This window comes from Neolamprologus multifasciatus, chromosome 7, assembly GCF_963576455.1.
Source record: "Neolamprologus multifasciatus chromosome 7, fNeoMul1.2, whole genome shotgun sequence".
NCBI lineage: Eukaryota > Metazoa > Chordata > Actinopteri > Cichliformes > Cichlidae > Neolamprologus > Neolamprologus multifasciatus.
The window spans coordinates 17,754,864-17,775,244 of NC_140445.1; the positions used below are offsets into that span (position 1 = coordinate 17,754,864).

At 40.0% G+C, this 20,381-nt stretch overlaps 2 protein-coding genes across 7 annotated transcripts in view; one reads left to right on the plus strand and one right to left on the minus strand.

Moving 5' to 3' along the window:
- The window catches only part of garnl3 (GTPase activating Rap/RanGAP domain like 3), a 75,659-nt gene extending 73,073 nt beyond the window's left edge, over positions 1–2,586 (plus strand). For all 5 annotated transcript variants that reach the window (XM_085164948.1, XM_085164946.1, XM_085164949.1 and 2 more), the window contains 2 exons: positions 1,611–1,731; positions 1,818–2,586. In XM_085164948.1, coding sequence (XP_085021074.1) covers positions 1,611–1,731; positions 1,818–1,983 — 287 coding nt within the window. In that variant the 3' untranslated portion in view covers positions 1,984–2,586. The remainder of the gene's footprint in view (positions 1–1,610; positions 1,732–1,817) is intronic.
- Positions 2,061–13,433, minus strand: ptges (prostaglandin E synthase). Of its 2 annotated transcripts, none has more exons than XM_085164952.1 (4): positions 13,300–13,433; positions 11,571–11,700; positions 11,368–11,450; positions 2,061–10,276 (listed from the first exon to the last, which is right to left on the minus strand). In XM_085164952.1, exons 2-4 carry the CDS (start codon positions 11,676–11,678, stop codon positions 10,027–10,029), a joined length of 441 nt encoding a protein of 146 aa, XP_085021078.1. In that variant the 5' UTR covers positions 11,679–11,700; positions 13,300–13,433; the 3' UTR covers positions 2,061–10,026. The 2 variants fall into 2 exon arrangements, with proteins under 2 accessions (XP_085021078.1, XP_085021079.1); XM_085164953.1 differs by having other exon boundaries at positions 11,571–11,618; positions 13,300–13,415.
- Positions 13,434–20,381: the final 6,948 nt, after the last annotated feature.

Sequence of the window (20,381 nt, forward strand, 5' to 3'; positions counted from 1 at the left end):
ATTTATTCATTTCTGGTTGTGTTGTTTCAGTTATTACATTATATGTGGTATCGCAGCCATTGCCCAACTCCCTGTGAATGGTCCATGGTCATTGATCAGTAGCTGTTGATCAGTGATCAAGAAAGTGACCTCACAGCCTCCCAGTGGAAAGGCTACGTCCAGATAAACAGAATCAACTTTCTGCGAGACATCACTGTACTAATTCTAAAATCTTTGAAGTACTCTCCAGCATTGGTCTCAGATGCTATTACAGTTTAGTGGCTCAGTCACAGTAGAGCAAAGATATGATATAAACCTCCTTGCAACTACTAAAAATTGGTGGTTGCCCGGTGAGTCCATTGAATATTTTGAAATTTAGCAGCCGATTACAAGTAGTTGCACTGACCAACTGGTAACCCAGAGGTTAAGAATGCAAAACCCACAACCTGTAGTTGACCACACAGTGATTGCACAGGTTCCCTGGAGACAGATTGGCAACAGGTTGTAATCAGTGTGAGTCAGTCTGGACACATCATCTACGTGTGTGTTTTTAATAGCAGACCTGCCTCAACTGGTTTCCAGTTGGTTGTATTCTGGTTATATTCCTATATAAAAGCACCTGTGTCATTTTGCAGTTAAATTGCTGGATTCTGAATGTAAATAGTTAATGTGAATTTCTGTTAAATGTTACATTTCTGTGTACGTAGTTGGCGACACATTTGTGATTTTCAACGATTTACAGTTAATCGTATCATACAGTTTCCAAGCTGACCTTATTCAGTCACAAACTGATAGCAGACTGATTTCAACTTATTGCTGTTTTCTGACTATCTTGATGCACCAAAGTTGCTTTCAAGATGTCAACTGTGGTTAAAAGCAACACTAGAAACCACAAAGATCACACGGTCACATTCATTTTGGTTGTGCAGCATCTCTAACTACTGTTTTCTCCAGCAAGACTGTAGCATTAGAGACTATATCTGAGATATGAAATCACCACATGACTTTACACATTTGGCTTTGTAGGAGAAGATCCCAAACAATGTGTACCTTCCAAGTCTGAAGTAGATCTGTTTTGGGTGTTTTTTTAAACATAGGCAAAAAGCAAAAGTTTGACATTTGGAAAAATGTGCTTATTGGCCTTCCTGTTGTGTGAGGAGATTCATCCCACTGTTATGTGGTACTTTTACACTAAATGTAAACTTACAGCAACATTAGCTTAACATATGGAGAAACATTTACTCTTTTGTCTAAAGAAGCCATTTCTATCCGTCCCCACCTTCAAATACTTTCATATTTCATATTCATATACTTTGGATTTATTAAACTAAAAAGTTGTTTAAAATTTTAAATAAAATCCAAGAAAATTACTACTTTTGGTTTGAAATCATCTAGCACATAATTCACTCAACAAAGCCATTTGTACTACTGACAGGTTAAACAAGACACAATATGTGGATTATAGTGCTTGAAGGCTATGACGCTCATGTTAAGTTAAGCTACCAATTGTATTTAATTTTTGAATCACAGATATAAATGGGATATCGACCATCCCACTCTCAGCAGGAAGGCAAAAAAAAGCATATTTCTGAGTTTTCCAATGCATTATCCATTGTCTCCTACCAACAAAGGCTTGACAGAGGAACCAAGTGGGAAATCAGACAGCGGATCGGTGAAACAGAGAAAGATGAGCAAAAAGAACACAGAGGACGAGCCCAAAGTACGAGCGCTGACGTCCACAAACAGTGACAGGTGACACTTCTGAACAGCAGCTGCACGTTTGATCTTTGCTTAATGCTAGCTTGAGCTTGAGACATGAGTCTTTCTGTGCACAACAGGCTAGCCTCACAGTCCAGCGAAGTGGATCAGGATGTCCAGCTGCACTGTTCGTCCAGTTCGGAGGCGGAGCCAGAGAAGGCGGTGCTGCAGCCAGAGAGCCCGCCCCTTACCAGTGCGTTCTCCCTCTCCACATCCTTCGAAGAAGATGTCTTGGACCTAAAGTGAAGACAATCCCATTGTGCACTTCTCTGCCCACCCACTTCTGCACTGTCGCCTTTACTCTGTTGTTTTGGTTGGTCTTCTTTTGTTTTTTTCTGTTGTTGAGCTCTGATACCTTGGCGCTTTTTCCTACATACCCTGGGATTCTGAGCCCCCGTTCAGCGGACGAGATGGGTGCAGTGGAGGTTTGAAGTCATGTCTGTGTGCGTGTGTGACTTTTTTCATGAGCAGTGCCCCCCCCCAGCCGCCGTGTGTCGGCTGTTTGTGTCACCCCGCAGCAGATAACCCAAAGAGGTTGCGTAAGATGCCGTGGTGCATTCAGACTTCTGCAAGAGCTTTGAGATGCCGGTTTGATCCTAAACCACAAACTGAATGTAAATCTGTGCACCAAGGCATGAGAAAACTCTCTGCATTCTCAACTCCCTCTGACGTTGCAAGAGCTTATGTGTTGTATATTATGTGATTATTTCCGATCCACTTTCAAGTATTGTATGATATGCATATGTGTACATCTGTTTATACACGAAAGTGCACACATGCAGGCGTATATGCCTGTCTGGCTTGTGATGCATATTTATAGATATATTATAAAAATCAATTTTATTCCCATATTTAGTAAAAGTATGATTTTTGATTTTATGCTCTCTGCACATTTTCGCCCATATTGTTCCCCTTATCCGTTGTAAACAGGTTAGACAGACCTGGAAGAAGTCTCCCACAAGTGCCGTCTGCCACTGTCCTCCATTCAAGTAGACGTCCAACAGCCACCAGATTTTGGTGTCTGTCAGTAGCAGCCATGATTGTAGTCCATGTTCGATTACAGTGGTAACCAACGACTGCAATCAGCTCGGGTGATTTCACTTGCTGGCGGCAAAATCTCAAAGGCACATGCACAAATCATTTTATCCCATAACAAAGACCTGACCTTAAATTTGCATGACTTGCAAGTGTTGTGTTTTTTGCAGCAGAGAAATCACTTCTTTGGAAACAGTGCGATCTGTAACATGATACCAAATTCCAAACAAAGTAAAGAAACAACAAACTGAGACAAGAAAAAAAAAGTACAGGAGTATCTATAACAAGACGGTGGCTAGATGGATAGAGGAGGGATGATAAAAACAAAACCAAAAGTGTGAATTACTTTTACTTTGTCTTTTTCTGTATGTGGAATGAAAAAGTCTTTTATTTTTGTAGAGTAAATGTGCACTTAGTTAAAAGGTAGTTTTATCTTTTACTGAACTAAAATTAAAGCCTAAATGAAACTAAGAATTTTAACAGTGCAAAACAAACATCTCATTAAAAAAATACTAAATGTATTTATACAGTTAGTATAATTGGAAAGCATAACCATGCTAGCGCTGTTTAAATCACTGAGTCTAATTTGGAACTTCAAGAAGCCCTGCTGATTTTCACCTCGAGGTCCAGAAATACACTGATTTACAGCTGGGACACCTGGAGTTATCGGTTAGGGGATAACTCACTGCAGCACATGGTTAAATTCACAGTTTAGATATCCTTTCCTTACTGTGTGTAGAGGTTTATGATCAGATTGCTAATTGGCTGCCCATCTGGAAAATCTTTTGTTATTGTCATACAGATAAAAATCTAGTCCATAAATTTGGAGGGCCCAAAAGAGACTGATAAGTCTCTAATATTGCATATGCTCTAAAAACAATCCTTCATTTCATTAAACCCTCTCGGCCTTTTAAATGTCTCCTCATTTTATACTCCACACATTCAGATTACAGAGTAAAGCAATCCATTAAAAATAAAACCACTAATGCTCAGTTACTGTAGAGTTGACAACAGGGAAACATCAGTATCTACAATGGCTCTTACTATTACATCAGTCTGGGATGCCAAACAGCTAAGGATGCACCACATCAGCTAAAGGGTGACATCCCACATGATTAAACTCAGCTTGAGCACTTATGGGCGTTAGAGCAATCATAAAAAGAATTCTGAGAGCAGAAACTTGGCAAGTGAGAGTGCATGGTTTTAAAAAAGGTCACACATGGTCAAACAAACTTTGTGTAATTACTGTCACAGCCAGAGGAGGGAGACAAAACTTAACCACCACAGGTTCAACATGGGAAACCTCCACATCTGTACCATCCACCCCACTTGTGATGTAAATGCACCTCCAACACTAATAACCTTTATCAGGATTACTTTATCTAGAAAAAGTTTCATACAGAATCTCACAATCCTTTCTAACACAAAGGGTCAACTACACTTCTCATTTAATATTAGTAAGAACCCACTTTATAACACGTAATTACAGCACTGAAAAGGTTAAATGGTGCTTTGTGTCAATGTAAAAGCTAATCAAAGTGACAGTAATGCAAAGGGAAATGTTTGGCAAAGGTGACTAGCCTGATGTAGGTGTTAGTGCATCTCTGTATGCTTGTTTCACATCATAGCAGCCTTCAGATTGAGCATGAGCCTCTTCTTTTCTCATTTCTTCACACCTTTGCTCTGTTCTCCTGCCTGCCTCTGCGCAAATCCCTCTAACAGCATAACGTAAAGGGTAGAGGAAGAAGAAGGAAGAGGAGGAGGAACTGGGAGGGATTTTTACTCTTCTTTAGTGTCTAAATGAGGGTGGATGACTCGGGGAACGCTGCTTCTCCTGCTTTGCGTTGTTACGATTCCTTCTGTATTTTTGTCTTTAGTTTCTACCTCCCCTTGACATTTTCACTATTTTGTTTGTTTTGGTTGGTATTTTAGTTTGTTTTGGGGGGTTTTGTATTTGAATCTATATTTACTGTTTAGACTGTTGCTGAACCTCTCTGTGATATCAAAATGACAGAAAATTGACAAAAAAAACACCAAGTGTCTTAAAATATTGTATCGCCATCGTTTTTAATGCCAAGTAATACTTGTAAATGTTTGTGTATCAAATGTGGCCTCAAAGGAAACTGAACTATATTATTATTAATATTAATATTATTTGAGCAGTTATTTTAAACAAGTGCTGTAGACCACTGCTGTGAAAGTAGTTGATTTTGTTCATTGATATGTAATAAATATTTATGAAATTTCTGTTGGGTGGTTTCTTTGGCTTACACACACACACACACACACACACACACACACACACACACATGCATACATAGATAGATATAGATATGTACAGGCTGAAAGCAATGTAAGTAATGTTAAGGTTAAATGTCAACATACATTTCTGCTTTAACTCTCTTTTCTGTAGCTGACTGAGTCATAGGACTGGGGTTGTTTATTCTTGAGTTGTTTAAATGGAGCATTTCTTTCTGTTTGGATTTTTAACCCAGCTATAATCTGATTATGAGGTTCAATGTAAATGTTTACCTTTGTAGTACATTGCATAGTACACACAACTACCAAAGCCCAGCAGAACACCGATACTAGCATCACACTACCTTTTACTCACTTGCCCTTTTCAACGCCTATCACTGCTGCCACAAGGGCTGACGAAGCAGCAGAAAAGTATACAACGTGGCCAATGCTGCTTTTTGTTGCTTTGTCAGTCCTTGTGGTATTGGGGTTCAGCACAGACACTCTGACCAGACCCAAAATCAACGGGATGGGATGCATTATTATCAGTGTTGGGAAGGTCACTTTTAAAATGTATTCCATTACAGAATACCGATGACATGCCCCAAAATGTATTCTGTAACGTATTCCATTACGTTACTCAAGGAGAGTAAGGTATTCTGATTACTTTGGATTACTTAATATATTATCATGCTATTTACAACTACGTGAATGTACTATTGCTGTGATTTATTACTGTTACTGAAGGTCCGCGGCTCCGAACCGTAGTAAAGGGACCTCTGGCTAATATGGTGGGTTCTGTGTCGGGCTCGTAGCTGAAAACTAGCTTTACTTTGTTGTCTGGGTCAACTTTGCTAGCGAGAGACAGAGAGAGGCGTTGAAAGGCTGCTCCAACGGAACTTATTGTTTCGGAGGAAAACACGAACACGGTGTACAGTCGAGTCTTAATAGCTTACTTACAACTGGGCTCGTCAGGCACTCTTCTTGGCTGCAGTGGTTATTATTATATTTACATGCTTCCAGCTCCCATTTTTGCTCGATGACAACTTGTACTTTTCCTTTTTCTCCCTCCCTCGCTCACAGACACATAACGTGTATGGCAGTCCATTCTCCCTGCAGCACCCGACTACACTGCCTATGATGCTACATTCTTTAGAGCTATACCTGTAGCATTCTGCCTATTAGCTTAGCACAACAACAACAAAAAGCCGCTCTCTCACCCAGGAAACACAGAGAGAGAGAGAGCGTCACCCTGTAACCATGGCAACCGTAACGCTGCCGCCTGGAACAACAGAACGTAGCTGTCAAACAAAACCCAAACAGGCCTGACCCGCCACAATATGAAACAGGAAAGTACCGCCTTGTAATCCATTTATTTCAACAAAGTAACTGTATTCTAAATACCACATTTTTAAACGGTAACTAACGGAATACAGTTACTCATATTTTGTATTTTAAATACGTAACGGCGGTACATGTATTCCGTTACTCCCCAACACTGATTATTATGCATTCAGACACCTTTCTACTACAGCCTACATAGAGTTTTTGTAGGATCATACATACACAACACTTTATTGGATACACCTGTTCAACTCGTGTAGCAACTCCTGAATGCGTTCAAGTTGACCTGCTGAAGTTCAAATTGAGCATTAGAATGGGAATGACATGACTCCTGGTGCCCGACTGTTCTCAGTATTTCAGAAACTGCTGATCTAGTGGGATTTTTCTGCACAACCAGTTCTAGGGTTTACAGAGAATTGTCGGAAAAAGAGAAAATATCCAGTAAGCAGCAGTTTTCTGATGTTAGAGGTCAGAGGAGAATGGCCAGACAGCACGGAGATGATAGTAAGGCAACAGTAACTCATAAGAAGGTATGCAGAAGAGGATTTCTAAATGCACACAATGTTAGCCCTTGAAGATGGGCTACAGCATCAGAAGATCAGACTGAGTGCCACATCTGTCAGCAAAGAACAAGAAACCAAGGCCACAATTCACACAGGCTCAGCAAAACTGGATAATAGAAGAATAGAAAAACATTCCCTGGTCTAATAAGTCTTACATTTCTGCTGCATCATTCATATGATAAGGTCAGAATTTGATCTAAACAGCATGTAAGCTGGATTCTGCTTTCTATCAACAGTTCAAGCTGCTGCAGATAGTGTAATGGTTTGGTGAATATTTTCACTAACACTACACTAACAACTGAGCATTGTTTAACCTCCTAAGACCCGAACTCTTTCATGGCATGCTTTTTTTTTTTTAACCTAATTTTTGTTTCTGATACAAATGAGATCCACGTATGAGGACATTGGTTTTAAATTCTGATAGAAAGGTGGCAGTATAATGTCCTTACAAGTGAATATCAGGCCCTTGTAGAGATAATTAAGTATTTTCGTCTAGACACCAGGTCCTAGGAGGTTAAACACTTTATAACCACAGGGTACCCATCTTCTGATGGCTGATTCCAACAGGAGAGCATGCCATGTCATAAAGAGGAGATTCATATCATGGAGTCACATCTGACAAATCTGCAGCAGCTGTGTGATACCGTCATACCAACACAGACCAAAATCTCTGCATTTTTTGGTTATGACTACAGTGAATCTGAGAGAAAAACTCACAAAACACTAGCAGGAAAACGCTATGAAAGAACACAAAACACAGCGGAAGTGTTTCCGGGGGGACATTAATGTGACAGAACAGGTGCAGAAACCAAAACATGCGAAGGACTGAGTAGAGACATGATTAAAATAGCGTGCAATTCATTTGTGACTCAGAAAAGGTGAAACATAATTGTATTTTAAATCACATAGTTCATATAATACTGCAAATAGATGTTTGGTATTAGCCGTTTACTGTTAGCTTGCCCATTCCGCAGCTGGTCCGTCACATTATTGTCTCCTCAAAATCCCCCTTTTTTGTGAGCAATGTTTTTTCTCCTTCCGTTGTGTTTTATTTAACTTCCGTTGTGTTTTGTGTGCTTTTACACTATGTTTGCATGTGTTTTCTGAAGTTACTGTGCATTGGGCCCTTTCAGGCCCACATTTTGCCTATATTGACATTAATATGTAAAGTTAAATAAATCTGTTTAATTAACTGAAATACAGTGGAACATCATAGTTAGCCAAGTTTAGATTCTGTGGTGTTAGAAGAGTGTTAGATAATTATTTAGCTGGTGTGAACTATTATTTTATGCCTATGTACTGTTACTAGACAAATTTAAAAGTCAAAAATTTAAAGATGCCATTTGGTTGAAGAGTGAAAGCTGAAAAGATTTGGTTGAGAAGTGCTCTGTGTGTGTCCACAAGGTGGGGGTAAATATTTGTGTAGCTTTAAAAAACAAACTGGTCATTTTAGTAATCTCCCACAGGAGAGCCTGCACTTCTCAAACAAAAGAAAGTTTGGTCCAAAGTAAACTGATCTCCCTTAACAGCGAACAGCAGCGAAAACAGAGCTTTTGTCAGAGTTTTCCTCCAATCCAGAAGTAAAAAAAACCAGCATGCATGGGAAACAAAAAACATTTAACTTCACACTGATCTTATTCAGAATACTTTATTGATCCCTAGGGGAAATTATGTATTACAGTGAAAAGTGTAGGTAGGTCAGGAACCACATTTCCTTTTACCCTCGAGGGCTGGGGGGCACGTTGAGACTATGACAACACTGACGCATGCAAGGATACAGACACACCCCTGTCACTGGCATGCCAGCTTTATGGTTCAACCAGATTACACATATTGTTAATGCTCTGTTATTAAAAGCCAAGGATTTTCCCCGTCCTCCCACCTCGTCAGTCATTTTGTTTAAATCACAAAAAACACCTGAGCTCCTGTAAGTTCGAGCTTAGTCATGATCACTGGGTTGGGAAAGAAAAAAAAAAACACTGGAAACGAAATTACATCATCTGAGAATTGGGCAAAAAGTTTCACGCCAGAATCAGAAAAGCCAAATCAAGCGTAATCACTGATGGAAAAACATTATGTTGGCGCACAAACTTTAATTTCCCTCAGTGTGGAAGCATGATTGGGCACCTTCTGTAAATATTTCTATATGGCCTTCCAGCACCTCCCTCCTGGCCTCAGGGTGAAAAAAAAAAGAAAGGGAAAATGAGCACAGCATAGCAGAAGGTCTTGCATAACAATCAAAGGAATGCTGGAACTCTGCCGGTGCCTTTTGAATCATCTCACTCTCGCACATAAAGTGGGGCCCCCTATCCCCAGAACATACCAATTCTGCAGCACAAGGCTGTCTAAAAGAAGGTAGAGGCTGGGTGTGCATAGTTTTTATTGTCTACAAGTTTTCCTTTCAAAAACATTAAATTGAATAAATTACAAAACCAAGTGCCTTCACAGATACATTTACACACAATTATACGCTAGAAAATCCCTCAGGTTGTTGCAAGGCGTGTACTCTGAACCCGTTTCACACACACACTTAAACTTTCAGCATATCAATCATCATACCAGGATCCATCATGCTGTTGTTGAACAGACACAGGCACATGCATCCATCCACAAGGAAACAAAAGCATGGGGTGGCATGACAATACATGAATAGTGGTCTATGGTTTGTGTAAACACAAAAGATCAGTGGCCAAAGTGGAGCGCAGAGGTGGAAAACTTTCCCAGGTTGTTTGAGTTCAATCTCTGCAGCCTGTTCTAAATTTCAGCATTTCCTGGCTTTCAAAAAAAGAAAAGAAAAAGGGAGCAACAACCTCGATTGCATCTACTGCATGTGATGTCAGCTTCAGATATCTTAATAAGACACTGTTATATTTCAAACTTTACCAAAAAGAAGAAAAAATACTGATAAGCAATCTCAAAACCCAGCACTGGTGTTATCAAAGACCTTGTATTGCACTTCCACTTGTCTTTACAGGAAGTGCATCAAGAATCCTTCTCCCACTACTTTCTGACACAGGTCACACATATTGAGCCGTCTTGAGTCTCAGATCACAGCCTTTAGTTCAGTCCCTTGTTCCTGGATTTATTTTGTTTTTGATTTATTAGTTTTTTAGGCGTATGATTTGACTGCCATCAGGATCTGCACGGCCATGGACACACAGGGAATCTGAGCAACAGTGTAGGCCACGGACCGGGTCGGTGCTTGCAGGGCCAGCAGGTAGGCAAAGCTGTGCAGCACACGGCAGATGAAGAAGACGAGGAAGTGAAGCCGTGCCACCCACAGTGAAGGTCCAGTCATGGAGTAGATGGCGCCCAAGAAGAGAAAAGGGAAGATGTTCTCCATGTCATTAATATGAGCTCTGAAAAGAAAGACAGAAGTCAGCACACGGAGGCTGACACACAACTGTTTTCCACAGTTGTGTGACTCAGCAACCTATGATGCAGTAAAGTGACTACATCGCATGAGTGACTATGATTCGGGGTAATGATTTCCTGTGATATTCCTGGAAGATGTATATTCAGGGTGACTAAAATAATATGCATTTAACCCACACTAGCACATCTCAAGCCAAAGCAAGGGCTCTGCAACCTTCTCTAATCACCTCTTTCCTGTTTCCCCTCCACCCACTTGGAGCAGCTTTTTAAACAATATTGTTCTAGGACACTTGCCATCATAATCCCTTTTTGCCTAGAAAACAAACAAAAAAAGGGCACATAAAAGACATGATTAAGGTTGGACATGGAATGCTTCGTGCTGCAGCCATTTTTATTAGTTATTAATGGAAGTTTTAAATGTTTTTTCCCCCTGGTGCAGAGTTGATTCCCACCACAAACTCTCAGGAAAAAAGAAAAAAAAAAAAAAAAAAAAAAAAAAAAGAAAAACCCATTTCAGGACAGACAGAGGGGAAAGTTTTACTAGTAAGAAAAACATCTGCTCTCCCCTGTCTCAGATCATATTCTGACAAGTTTAAACAAATCTGTCGCACACAGTGCTACAAGCTACTGAAACACCAGTGGAGGAGTAGCCTACAAGTTCTAAGAAAAGAACAAATCCGCTGGAAATAAATCTACACTTTATCGGGTCTGCGACAGATATCTGTGCAGGAGAAAACCTGCGGCACGTCATTCATATTCTGTAGGAAATTTTTCATTTTATGATGCAAGGGTATTTCACTCGAGTACTTCAATGCTGTGCGCATTTGAAATCTACCTGAGTGAACCAGTTTTCATGCAGTGTATTGAATTTCTTTTTAAATCAAAAAGTAAAAGCTATGCAATGGGAATGCATAGTATAACTAATACTTGCCATAAGCAGCAAATACAAGGGAGTTTATTTGTTGTTTTTTTAAATCCAATCCAAAATTATCCTCCTGCGATCCCCCCCTCCCACTGCATCCCCCTAAACACAAGCAGTCTAGTCTTACAAAAAATACCCCGTCTGCACGCTCACCTCCGGCATCTTTCCACATATGGATCTTCTCTGTGATACTGTAAACCTCCGTGTCTGAGCGCGTCCTCGGGGTTGGCAAAAGCCTTTCAGGGAAGAAGCGAAAAAACAAAAAAACAAAAAAGCTTTCCACCAGAGAACAAACAGGAAGAAGAAAAACGTACACAGCATTTAACTTCAAGCTGCATCTAAAGGAGCTCACTCACCTTTTTACGCAGTCTTATTTGTCCTGTTATGACCGCTATTATGTACATCTTTAACACCAGCAGCACGCCGTAGAAAACAAAGCAGGAGAAAACCGAGTTTCTTAACATGACTGCTGTAATCCACGCAGAGCTGCAGCAAGAGCAGGGGAGGAAAAAGCACTTAAAGGAGAACTCTGAGATTGCAGTGTGCTGCTGAAATAAAAGGGGGAGTGAGGATGAGGGCAGGCCGTTTTGTAGCACTGCCTCCACCCACTTACGGTAATGATGAAAGCACTCTCATTCATGCACAACTTCTGTGAATTCCAGAATTGCTTCCTTGATGCTATGCTTAACATGTTCAGATGGTGGAGGGACGTTTTGTTCTTCTGCTTGGAAACAGGTAGCACATTTAAATCATTCAAATTGAGCCTGATGGTTTTCTCCTTCTGTTCTCTTGGAGGATAAATACCAACATTTGACATGTTCACTTATGATTTTTACTCCCCCCCCCACCCCACCCCACAGAATTTAGAGCAGGTTTGCAACTATTTAGAGGGTCAGAGGTTTGATCCCCACCAAGTGTCCTTGGGCAAGACACCCAACCCCAAGTCCCTCCTGATGTGTGTGCATGAATGTGTCAGAGTCTAAAAACTGTGTTTGTGATAGCAGGTTGCAGTGTGATGATGGAAAGAAAAAAGAAAAAAAACCCAACTTATTCGTTCTCACAGAAGATTAGACAGTAGACGTGTGGCCCAACTTGGGGTATGAGTACGAGTTAGCCAATATAACGAGAAGCCTCACAGCACTGTGGTTCAATTTATCTCCATTTTATTCATATAACACCAAACCACAACAAAAGTTGCCTTGTAGGATAAAGACCCTACAATAATGAGAGAAAACCCCAACAATCACATGACCCACAATATGAGCAAGCACTTGGTGACAGTGGGAAGGGGAAAAAAAAAACCAACCTTTTTAACAGGAAGAAACCTCCAGCAGAACGAGGCTCAGGGAGGATCGGCTATCTGTCACAACTGGTTGGAGTTGATAGGAGTGGAGACTGTGGTGCAAAAGTCGCTTTGCAGCAAGAAGGTTTTAATCCTGAACTTGTCCAAAGACCTGCTTTGCAGGTTAAATGGTGTTTCTATAGCAGCTGTGGAGATAAATATGCGGGCCGTCCACGGTATATGTCCACTGATATCTCACCCAGTGCGTGGGATAGGCTGCCATGAACTCGGTGCGGGCATGAGGCAGCTGAATCAAGGGTAAAGGAAGCTTTACGCGTCAAATACATGAACGTTTTTGAAACAGTGTAACTCTATTGCCCCTTGGTGACTGTCTGAACCTAGCTGTATACGTCACAGTGCTGTCAAAGGCTTAAAATGGAATACCACAAAACTGTGCAACTAGAATTACCATAACGTCATTAGACGAAACACTGACGAAGTTTTTCGATTAAGAAATTTGACCCACTTTTAGTCAGAGTTAATGCTCTGTAATTTATCCAGTGGATGAAATTCTGCAGCTGTTTCTTAGATGAAAACAATGGTCAGATTTTGAAATTTCCTGTGGCCATTTTCTTTTTAAACATTGACTGGACATGGACAAACATACCGTTTTTGCCACTTGTATTAACTTTTGAAAGATTGTTTCAGATATCTGCTGCACTTGTTTCTAATTTGCATGATTTATGTGTTGCCTCACTCTTTTCTACCCACCCTTAAACTTTGAAAAATTACTTGTTACTTACGTTGAGACAGTTTGTCCTTGTGGTCTGAGAGCTTTGCAGGGAGAATGGGAGGATTTGATTGATGCACCGGCTTGATTCCCCTCAGGTGTGGATAACAACTGGGTGGATCTCTGCTGAAGTGTCACGTTTCCTCCTTTTATGTTCCTGCTTATGTTCACTGCCAAAACAACATGTACTGAATTAATCAAAAGTTGTCATTAGTCAGCAAAATGTTGAGTTTTAGATTACTTTATCCTCTTATACTGTATTATTATTTTTCTTGAATAGAAGTTGGTATCTGAAGAAGAATAAACCCTAAACTAATGTGTAAACACAAGTGATGAAATAATATTTTTTTTAGTTGCAGTGTTCCCATAACAACCATGTTTTAAGCTAAATAAGTAGGCTAATGTAGACAGTCTTACCTCCTAATCACTCTTTTGTTGTTGCTGTTTTTCATTTTCTGCTAGATCCTAGCACCCACAAAAAAACCATGCCCACTACTGATCACTGTTGTATTTACACAGCCTCCCCTCCCAGACCCACACACTTTAAAATGCTCTGCATACTGAAACACTAAGAAACAACGCCTAACAGCAAACAGAACTGAGTTTTTCTAACAATAGCAGTGTGGAGTCAGAAACAGGCAGAGGTTTTTGGTTGTTTTTTCATTTTAGTGTCATGAGTGAAAATAACTAAACCTCTGGGCCAAATCTTCTTCTCTGAGAATCAATCAAAAGACCACAATGAGAGGAATGGAAAACTGTCATAAAATGGGACTAAATGCCTAAAAAATCGATATAAAATGACCTCAAAGGGTCGCTAAACAACGGCAAAACAAAACAAAAAAAATAACCAAAAAGCAACACAAAAACTACTGAAATGATCAAAACAGAGACAAACGACACACCGATATTAGCTTCATGGGAACCATTTACAGGAGTTTGTCCAATATTTTTGGCCCTGTTTTCTTTTAATTCAATTCAGTTTTATTTATACAGCACCAAATCACAACGAAACTCAGCTCAAGGCGTTTTATACTGTAAGGTAGACCCTACAATAATACATACAGAGAAAAACCCAATAATCATATGACCTCCTATGAGCAAGCACTTAGGTGACAATAGGAAGGAAAAACTCCCTTTTAACAGGAAGAAACCTCCGGCAGAACCAGGCTCAGGGAGGGGCGACCATCTGTGTTGACAATTGCTGTGTCCCAATTCAGGCGCTGTGTCCCATTTCAGGTGCTGTGTCCCAATTCGGGGTATGCACGCTTGAAGTACGCATTTTAAGTGCGGTTACGTCACCGCCACGCGACGACGGCTGTCCCAATTCGAAGTGTACTTCAAATGCATACTCCAAATGCGCCGTCGATTTCCCCAAATATCAAGCGTGGTCCGGTGCACGCTTCGTGGTCCCATATATCCCACAAGTCATAGCGCGGCGGTGGGTGTGGATAATTTTGCCGCAAAATACGGCAGAAGGGAGTGGCCGAAAAGTGAACTGTCAAAAGTAAGTACTGAATATGACGTCACTTATTCATGTGCGAATGTTTAATAATGAAGAACATTAAAACATTGCTGTTGGCCACATGTCGGCAAAGTTATGTGACACTAGTGATGTTTGTACTTTCAGCATTAACTTGGTTTTAAAGCCTCTACTTCTAAATATACATATAGTCGACCTTAATCTTACAGAGAATCTGATGATTTTATGGATAATTAAAGTCAGTCATATATCCACAAATACAACAAGCTGAAAGTCAGTGATATAGATTATATATATATATATATATATATATATATATATATATATATATATATATATATATATATATATATATATCATAATAATCTGACAATACTATAATATTGGCCATATTATATTTACATTACCATAGTGAGATGACTTTAGTCTCATGAACAACATTAACTAATTGTTATTTACTAGCTAATCTTAAATGACTGTTCAGTACAGAAATGAAGCCCTTGAATCATGTTTTACAGTCCTGTGGTCTCAGCCTCAGATACTCAACTAATCAAAGTGATGTCAGAACAAAAATGAATGGCCAACAAAACAATTTTCTCCTTCATTTCTGTCAAACAAAGCTGTATGTAACGTGTCTCGCGGTTAGTATCATGGTTGCTAGGCAACCTGAACAGCGCGACGAAGCATATACCGTCCCATTTCACAAGCCTCTCACTTCCGCACTTCTCGTACTTATAGTACGCACCGTACGTAGTACGCGTAGTGCGCGTACTTCAAGCGTGCAGACCCTGAAATGGGACACAGCCAGCGTCTGCACGCTTGAAGTATGCGTTTTAAGTGCGGTTACGTCACCGCCACGCGACGACGGCTGTCCCAATTCGAAGTTTTTTTTTTGTTTTTTTGTTTTTTTTAACTTTATTTATCACATTTTAGACATACAGTCGAGTAAAACAGGGATCACATAAAAGATGGCATTGTGGTAGTACAATGAGGAACAGAGAGAGTGACAAGGACAGTGAGACAAAAGTGAGTACAAAAAATAAAATAAATTAAGGGGAACATAAATAAACAAAAGTTTGCAAGAGCCAAAATCAAGTTAGCAGTTTCAATCGGTTATAGATGTTAACAGTCTTGAGAGCCTTAGTGTTTTTTGATGAGGAGATTGTCCTTATATATTGTGCAAGTTCCATTTTTAATACAAGAAGTTCAGGCTTTCTGCCGAGGACTTTGCTTTTGTGTATATGAAATTTTGCCAAAAATAAAACCAAATTTATAAAGAAGAAAGCATCATTGTCCTTGTCTTTAAAATTATAATAGTCCCAATTCGAAGTGTACTTCAAATGCATACTCCAAATGCGCTGTCGATTTCCCCAAATATCAAGCGTGGTCCGGTGCACGCTTCGTGGTCCCATATATCCCACAATTCATAGCGCGGCGGTGGGTGTGGATAATTTTGCCGCAAAATACGGCAGAAGGGAGCAGCCGAAGAGTGAACTGTCAAAAGTAAGCACTGAATATGACGTCACTTATTTATGTGAGAATGTTTAATAACGAAGAACATTAAAACACTGCTGTTGGCCACATATCGGCAAAGTTATGTGACATATATATATATATATATATATATATATATATATATCATAATAATCTGAAAATACTATAATATTGGCCATATTATATTTACATTACCACAGTGAGATGACTTTAGTCTCATGAACAACAAGAGCTAATTGTTATTTACTCACTACTCTTGTAATGACTGTTCAGTACAGAAATGAAGCCCAACAATCATGTTTTACAGTCCTGTGGTCTCAGCCTCAGATACTCAACTAATCAAAGTGATGTCATGACAAAAATGAATGACCAACAAAACATTTTTTTCTCCTTCATTTATGTCACACAATCTGGTGTTTCTCGCGGTTAGTATCATGGTTCCTAGGCAACCTGAACAGCGCGACGAAGGCTAGACGTCACTACCCGATCCGTACCGGAAACCCGATCGGTACCCCGCATGCGCAAATCTTACGTCACTTCCTCTCTTTGCCAACATTGCGACACTCAATATATTTGAATGATACGGTTAGCCCTTACAGCGCCTCCTTTTCGACTGCCCGGGACATTAAAACAATGGATAATCCGTATACAAACGAATTCATGCTTTTCTCCTCAACAGAGAGCGTTCCCCGATTGAACAACAGCGCCGTAAAATAAGAAGAATGGCGCCTAATTACAGACTTAATAATATTGACTTAGCAATGTGTCACGTGAAGATTCAGCAGCCAGATTAAGTGTTTACTGACAATTGACAGTGATAGCGGACATCATCACTATTCCAGTCAATCCTCTCCACACAGACAAGCATAAACACACTCGACTATCACTAAATCAAATTTAACACGCGTTTGTAATGACGCCAATTCAGTTTACAATAGGGTTCATTCGCTCGGTCAGCAGGTGGCAGTATCCTCATACACTGGGGAGTAAACTGCCATTAAACGAACAGAAGAAGAAGAAAACATCTGCACATGCGCGGTACGGATCGGGTAGACCGATTTGTACGGTCCGACTTTGCACATGCGCAGTAAGGATCGGGGAGTCCCGATCCGTAACTATCTTTTTATTTTTCGTTTTTGTCTACATTGTGCTGAAATGCTTCATTATTGCAAACATTTTAAGATATACTTATTATTCTTAACATTTTAACAGATACTCTGACCCATAACTATCGTAAAACGCTACGACCGGAAGTAGACACCTTTCGCGCATGCGGGGTACCGATCGGGTTTCCGGTATGGATCGGGTAGTGACAGACTGTCCCATTCATTGACTGTAGAAAACACTACAGTCAATGGTCCCATTTCACAAGCCTCTCACTTCTCGTACTTATAGTACGCACTGTACGTAGTACAGTACGCGTAGTGCGCGTACTTCAAGCGTGCAGACCCTAAATTGGGACACAGCCAGTGTGTGTTGAGACTGTCATTTTTAGCATCTACATCAGGGGTGGGTAATTCCAGGCCTCGAGGGCCGGTGTCCTGCAGGTTTTAGATCTCACCCTGGGTCAACACACCTGAATCACATGATTAGTTCGTTACCAGGCCTCTGGAAAACTTCAGGACATGTTGAGGAGCTAATTTAGCCATTTAAATCAGCTGTGTTGGTTCAAGGGCACATCTAAAACCTGCAGGGACACCGGCCCTCAAGGCCTGGAGTTGCCCACCCCTGATCTACATGAATGTTAAAATTTTCCACAATAATTTTTTTTTCTGAGCTGAGCACTAAATCAGATAAAACGTCTGAGAAATCAGACAAAAACTCTGTGTAAGTCCCAGGTGGACGATAGATAATAACAAATAAGACTGTTTTTGTGTTTTCTAGCTAGGGTGGACAAGACTAAGCATCAGGCTTTCAAATGAATTATGTCTGTCTTGGTCTTTGGTTGATTAATAGCCTGGTGTGGAAAATTGCTGCCACACCACGTCCTCAGCCTATGCTTTGAGGATTCTGATAGTTATTATGATTTGGGGGTGTTGATGCATTTAAGCTAACATAATCATCCTGCTGTAAGCAGGTTTCTATAAGGCAGAGTAAATTGATTTGTTGATCAAGTTATTAACTCATGTACTAACACAGCAGTCCCCAACCTTTTTTGCATCACGGACCGGTTTAATGTCAGGCAATATTTTCATGGACCGGCCTTTAAGGTGTCGCGGATAAATACAACAACATAAAATGATACGACCAAGACAAAAACTGTATTGGTACTTTGTAAATATAACAATAAACGCAAATTCACTGTGTAACTTTATTAGCAGCGTCCTCCTTAAATGCGCCAACAACATTGAGAGTAACGTCCTCCTCTCTGCCCCTTAATGCTCTCTGGTCACTATGGTAACACGTAAATATTTCTTTCAAAATAAGACACACAACTACAACACGGGAAAAGACCCAGGGAAAATGAGTTAACGATAAAAACCCTGAAAACCACAAGTTTCACACCCGAACATCAACTGTCACGGCCCTGTACCCCGTACCACGGTCCCCGTACCGGTGTTGGGGACCGCTGTAGGCTACTAACAGAGACTTGGAAGAGAGAGACCTAATGTTTAATAATCCACATTGCACTGTTTTACTCTGTGGTGGAGATGTGGATACTGTATTGTTCTTTCTTTGTGATTTTGTTTTTTATGTTTAAATTGGTTTTTGCTGGTTTTTAGTTTGTTTTTTGTCTGTTTTGGAGCTGACACAGGGGGGTGGAGATTTGGGGGCATAATGGGTCCACTGTTTATAAAGATTTATTGAGATATTTAAACTTGTTAGCATTCATCTATCACACAATAAATGCAACTAATTTTTTCCGATATATCCAACACCAACAGCTTTATATTTAAAACTGTCCCTGCCTGTCCTCACCTCCACCAATTACTTTTTTCACTCAATTATGGATGGCTCTGGTTCAACTCTTTCTCTTTTTTTTTTTTTTTTTTTTTTTTAAAAAGCTAAGCTTTTGAAAGAATGTACTCCACAGAATGATCTGAAACTGAGTCATGTTATGTGACACCTTCAAAAAAAAAAAACATGCTATGAACTTTTTAAAGATAATTACTTCCTCTAGGACTGCTGGCAAAATACGCCATCAGGTTACAACAGAACATTTCTGTTGCAATCCAGCTGTGCCCTCTGTACGTAGCCTAGTTGCTCAACACCATGATTAATCATCATTTTACATAGACAAGTTTTGTTTTGTTTTTTAATGAATTAATACTGCACTTAAGTGTGTTTGGAGCTACTTTTACCGTTTTACTTTTTGTTGATTTGTGTTCTCTAATACTTTATAATTAAATATTGCATGTTTAGGGAGTTACTTTTTAATTAACTGTATCTTTTCATACTGTGTGTCTATGGATGTTAGACAAGAGCACTATATAAGTACCATTTACTATATCTATATATCAAGGAAGCAGTTTGTCTGAATCTGCGTGACATGGTGCGTTATCTCTCTGTAAGCAGTCATCAGAAGATCGTACGCTCAATCACTTGAACCGTTGCTACAAGACGATATGGATCCATGTCTTCATGCCACACCAAATTCTAAACGTTGCAGAAGAAATCGAGACGCATCACGCCAAGCAATGTTTTTCCAGTCTTTTATTTTCCACCGTTTGTGAGCCTGTGTGAGCTCTAGGCTCAGTTGGCTGCTGTTAGCTGACAGGAGTGGTGTGCTCGTCTGCTGCTACAGAATTCTCTCTTTTTCAGATGATTCTCTGTAAACCCAAGAGATGGTGGGACAGGAAAATCCCAGTAAATCACCTGTTTCTGAAATACTCAGAGCCAGCCCTTCTGGGTTCACCAGCCATTGACCAGCCGTCACTTTGATCATTCCCCTTCTCACCCATTCTGACATCTTGACCACGTTGTCATATTTGAATACATTGAGTTGCTATTATATTATCTCTGGTGCTACTAACATTAAGTTAGTAAACACTAACTTAATGTTAAAGGAGTCTTAGTCTAAAACCTGTATTAATTACTAAAAACATGTAAAATCTTCATTTGTTTTTAAGATTTTAGACAAATGTTTGGACATCATATTTTTCCTTTCTGTCTGAGAGTAT

Coding starts and splice junctions, on each gene's coding strand:
- ptges (XM_085164952.1), bottom strand. CDS start 11,678: ATGTTAAGAAACTCGGTTTTCTCCTGCTTTGTTTTCTACGGCGTGCTG. Junction 11,451..11,570: donor AAATAAGACTGCGTAAAAAG/GTGAGTGAGCTC, acceptor CTTCCCTGAAAG/GCTTTTGCCAACCCCGAGGA. Junction 10,277..11,367: donor TATGTGGAAAGATGCCGGAG/GTGAGCGTGCAG, acceptor CTTTCTTTTCAG/AGCTCATATTAATGACATGG.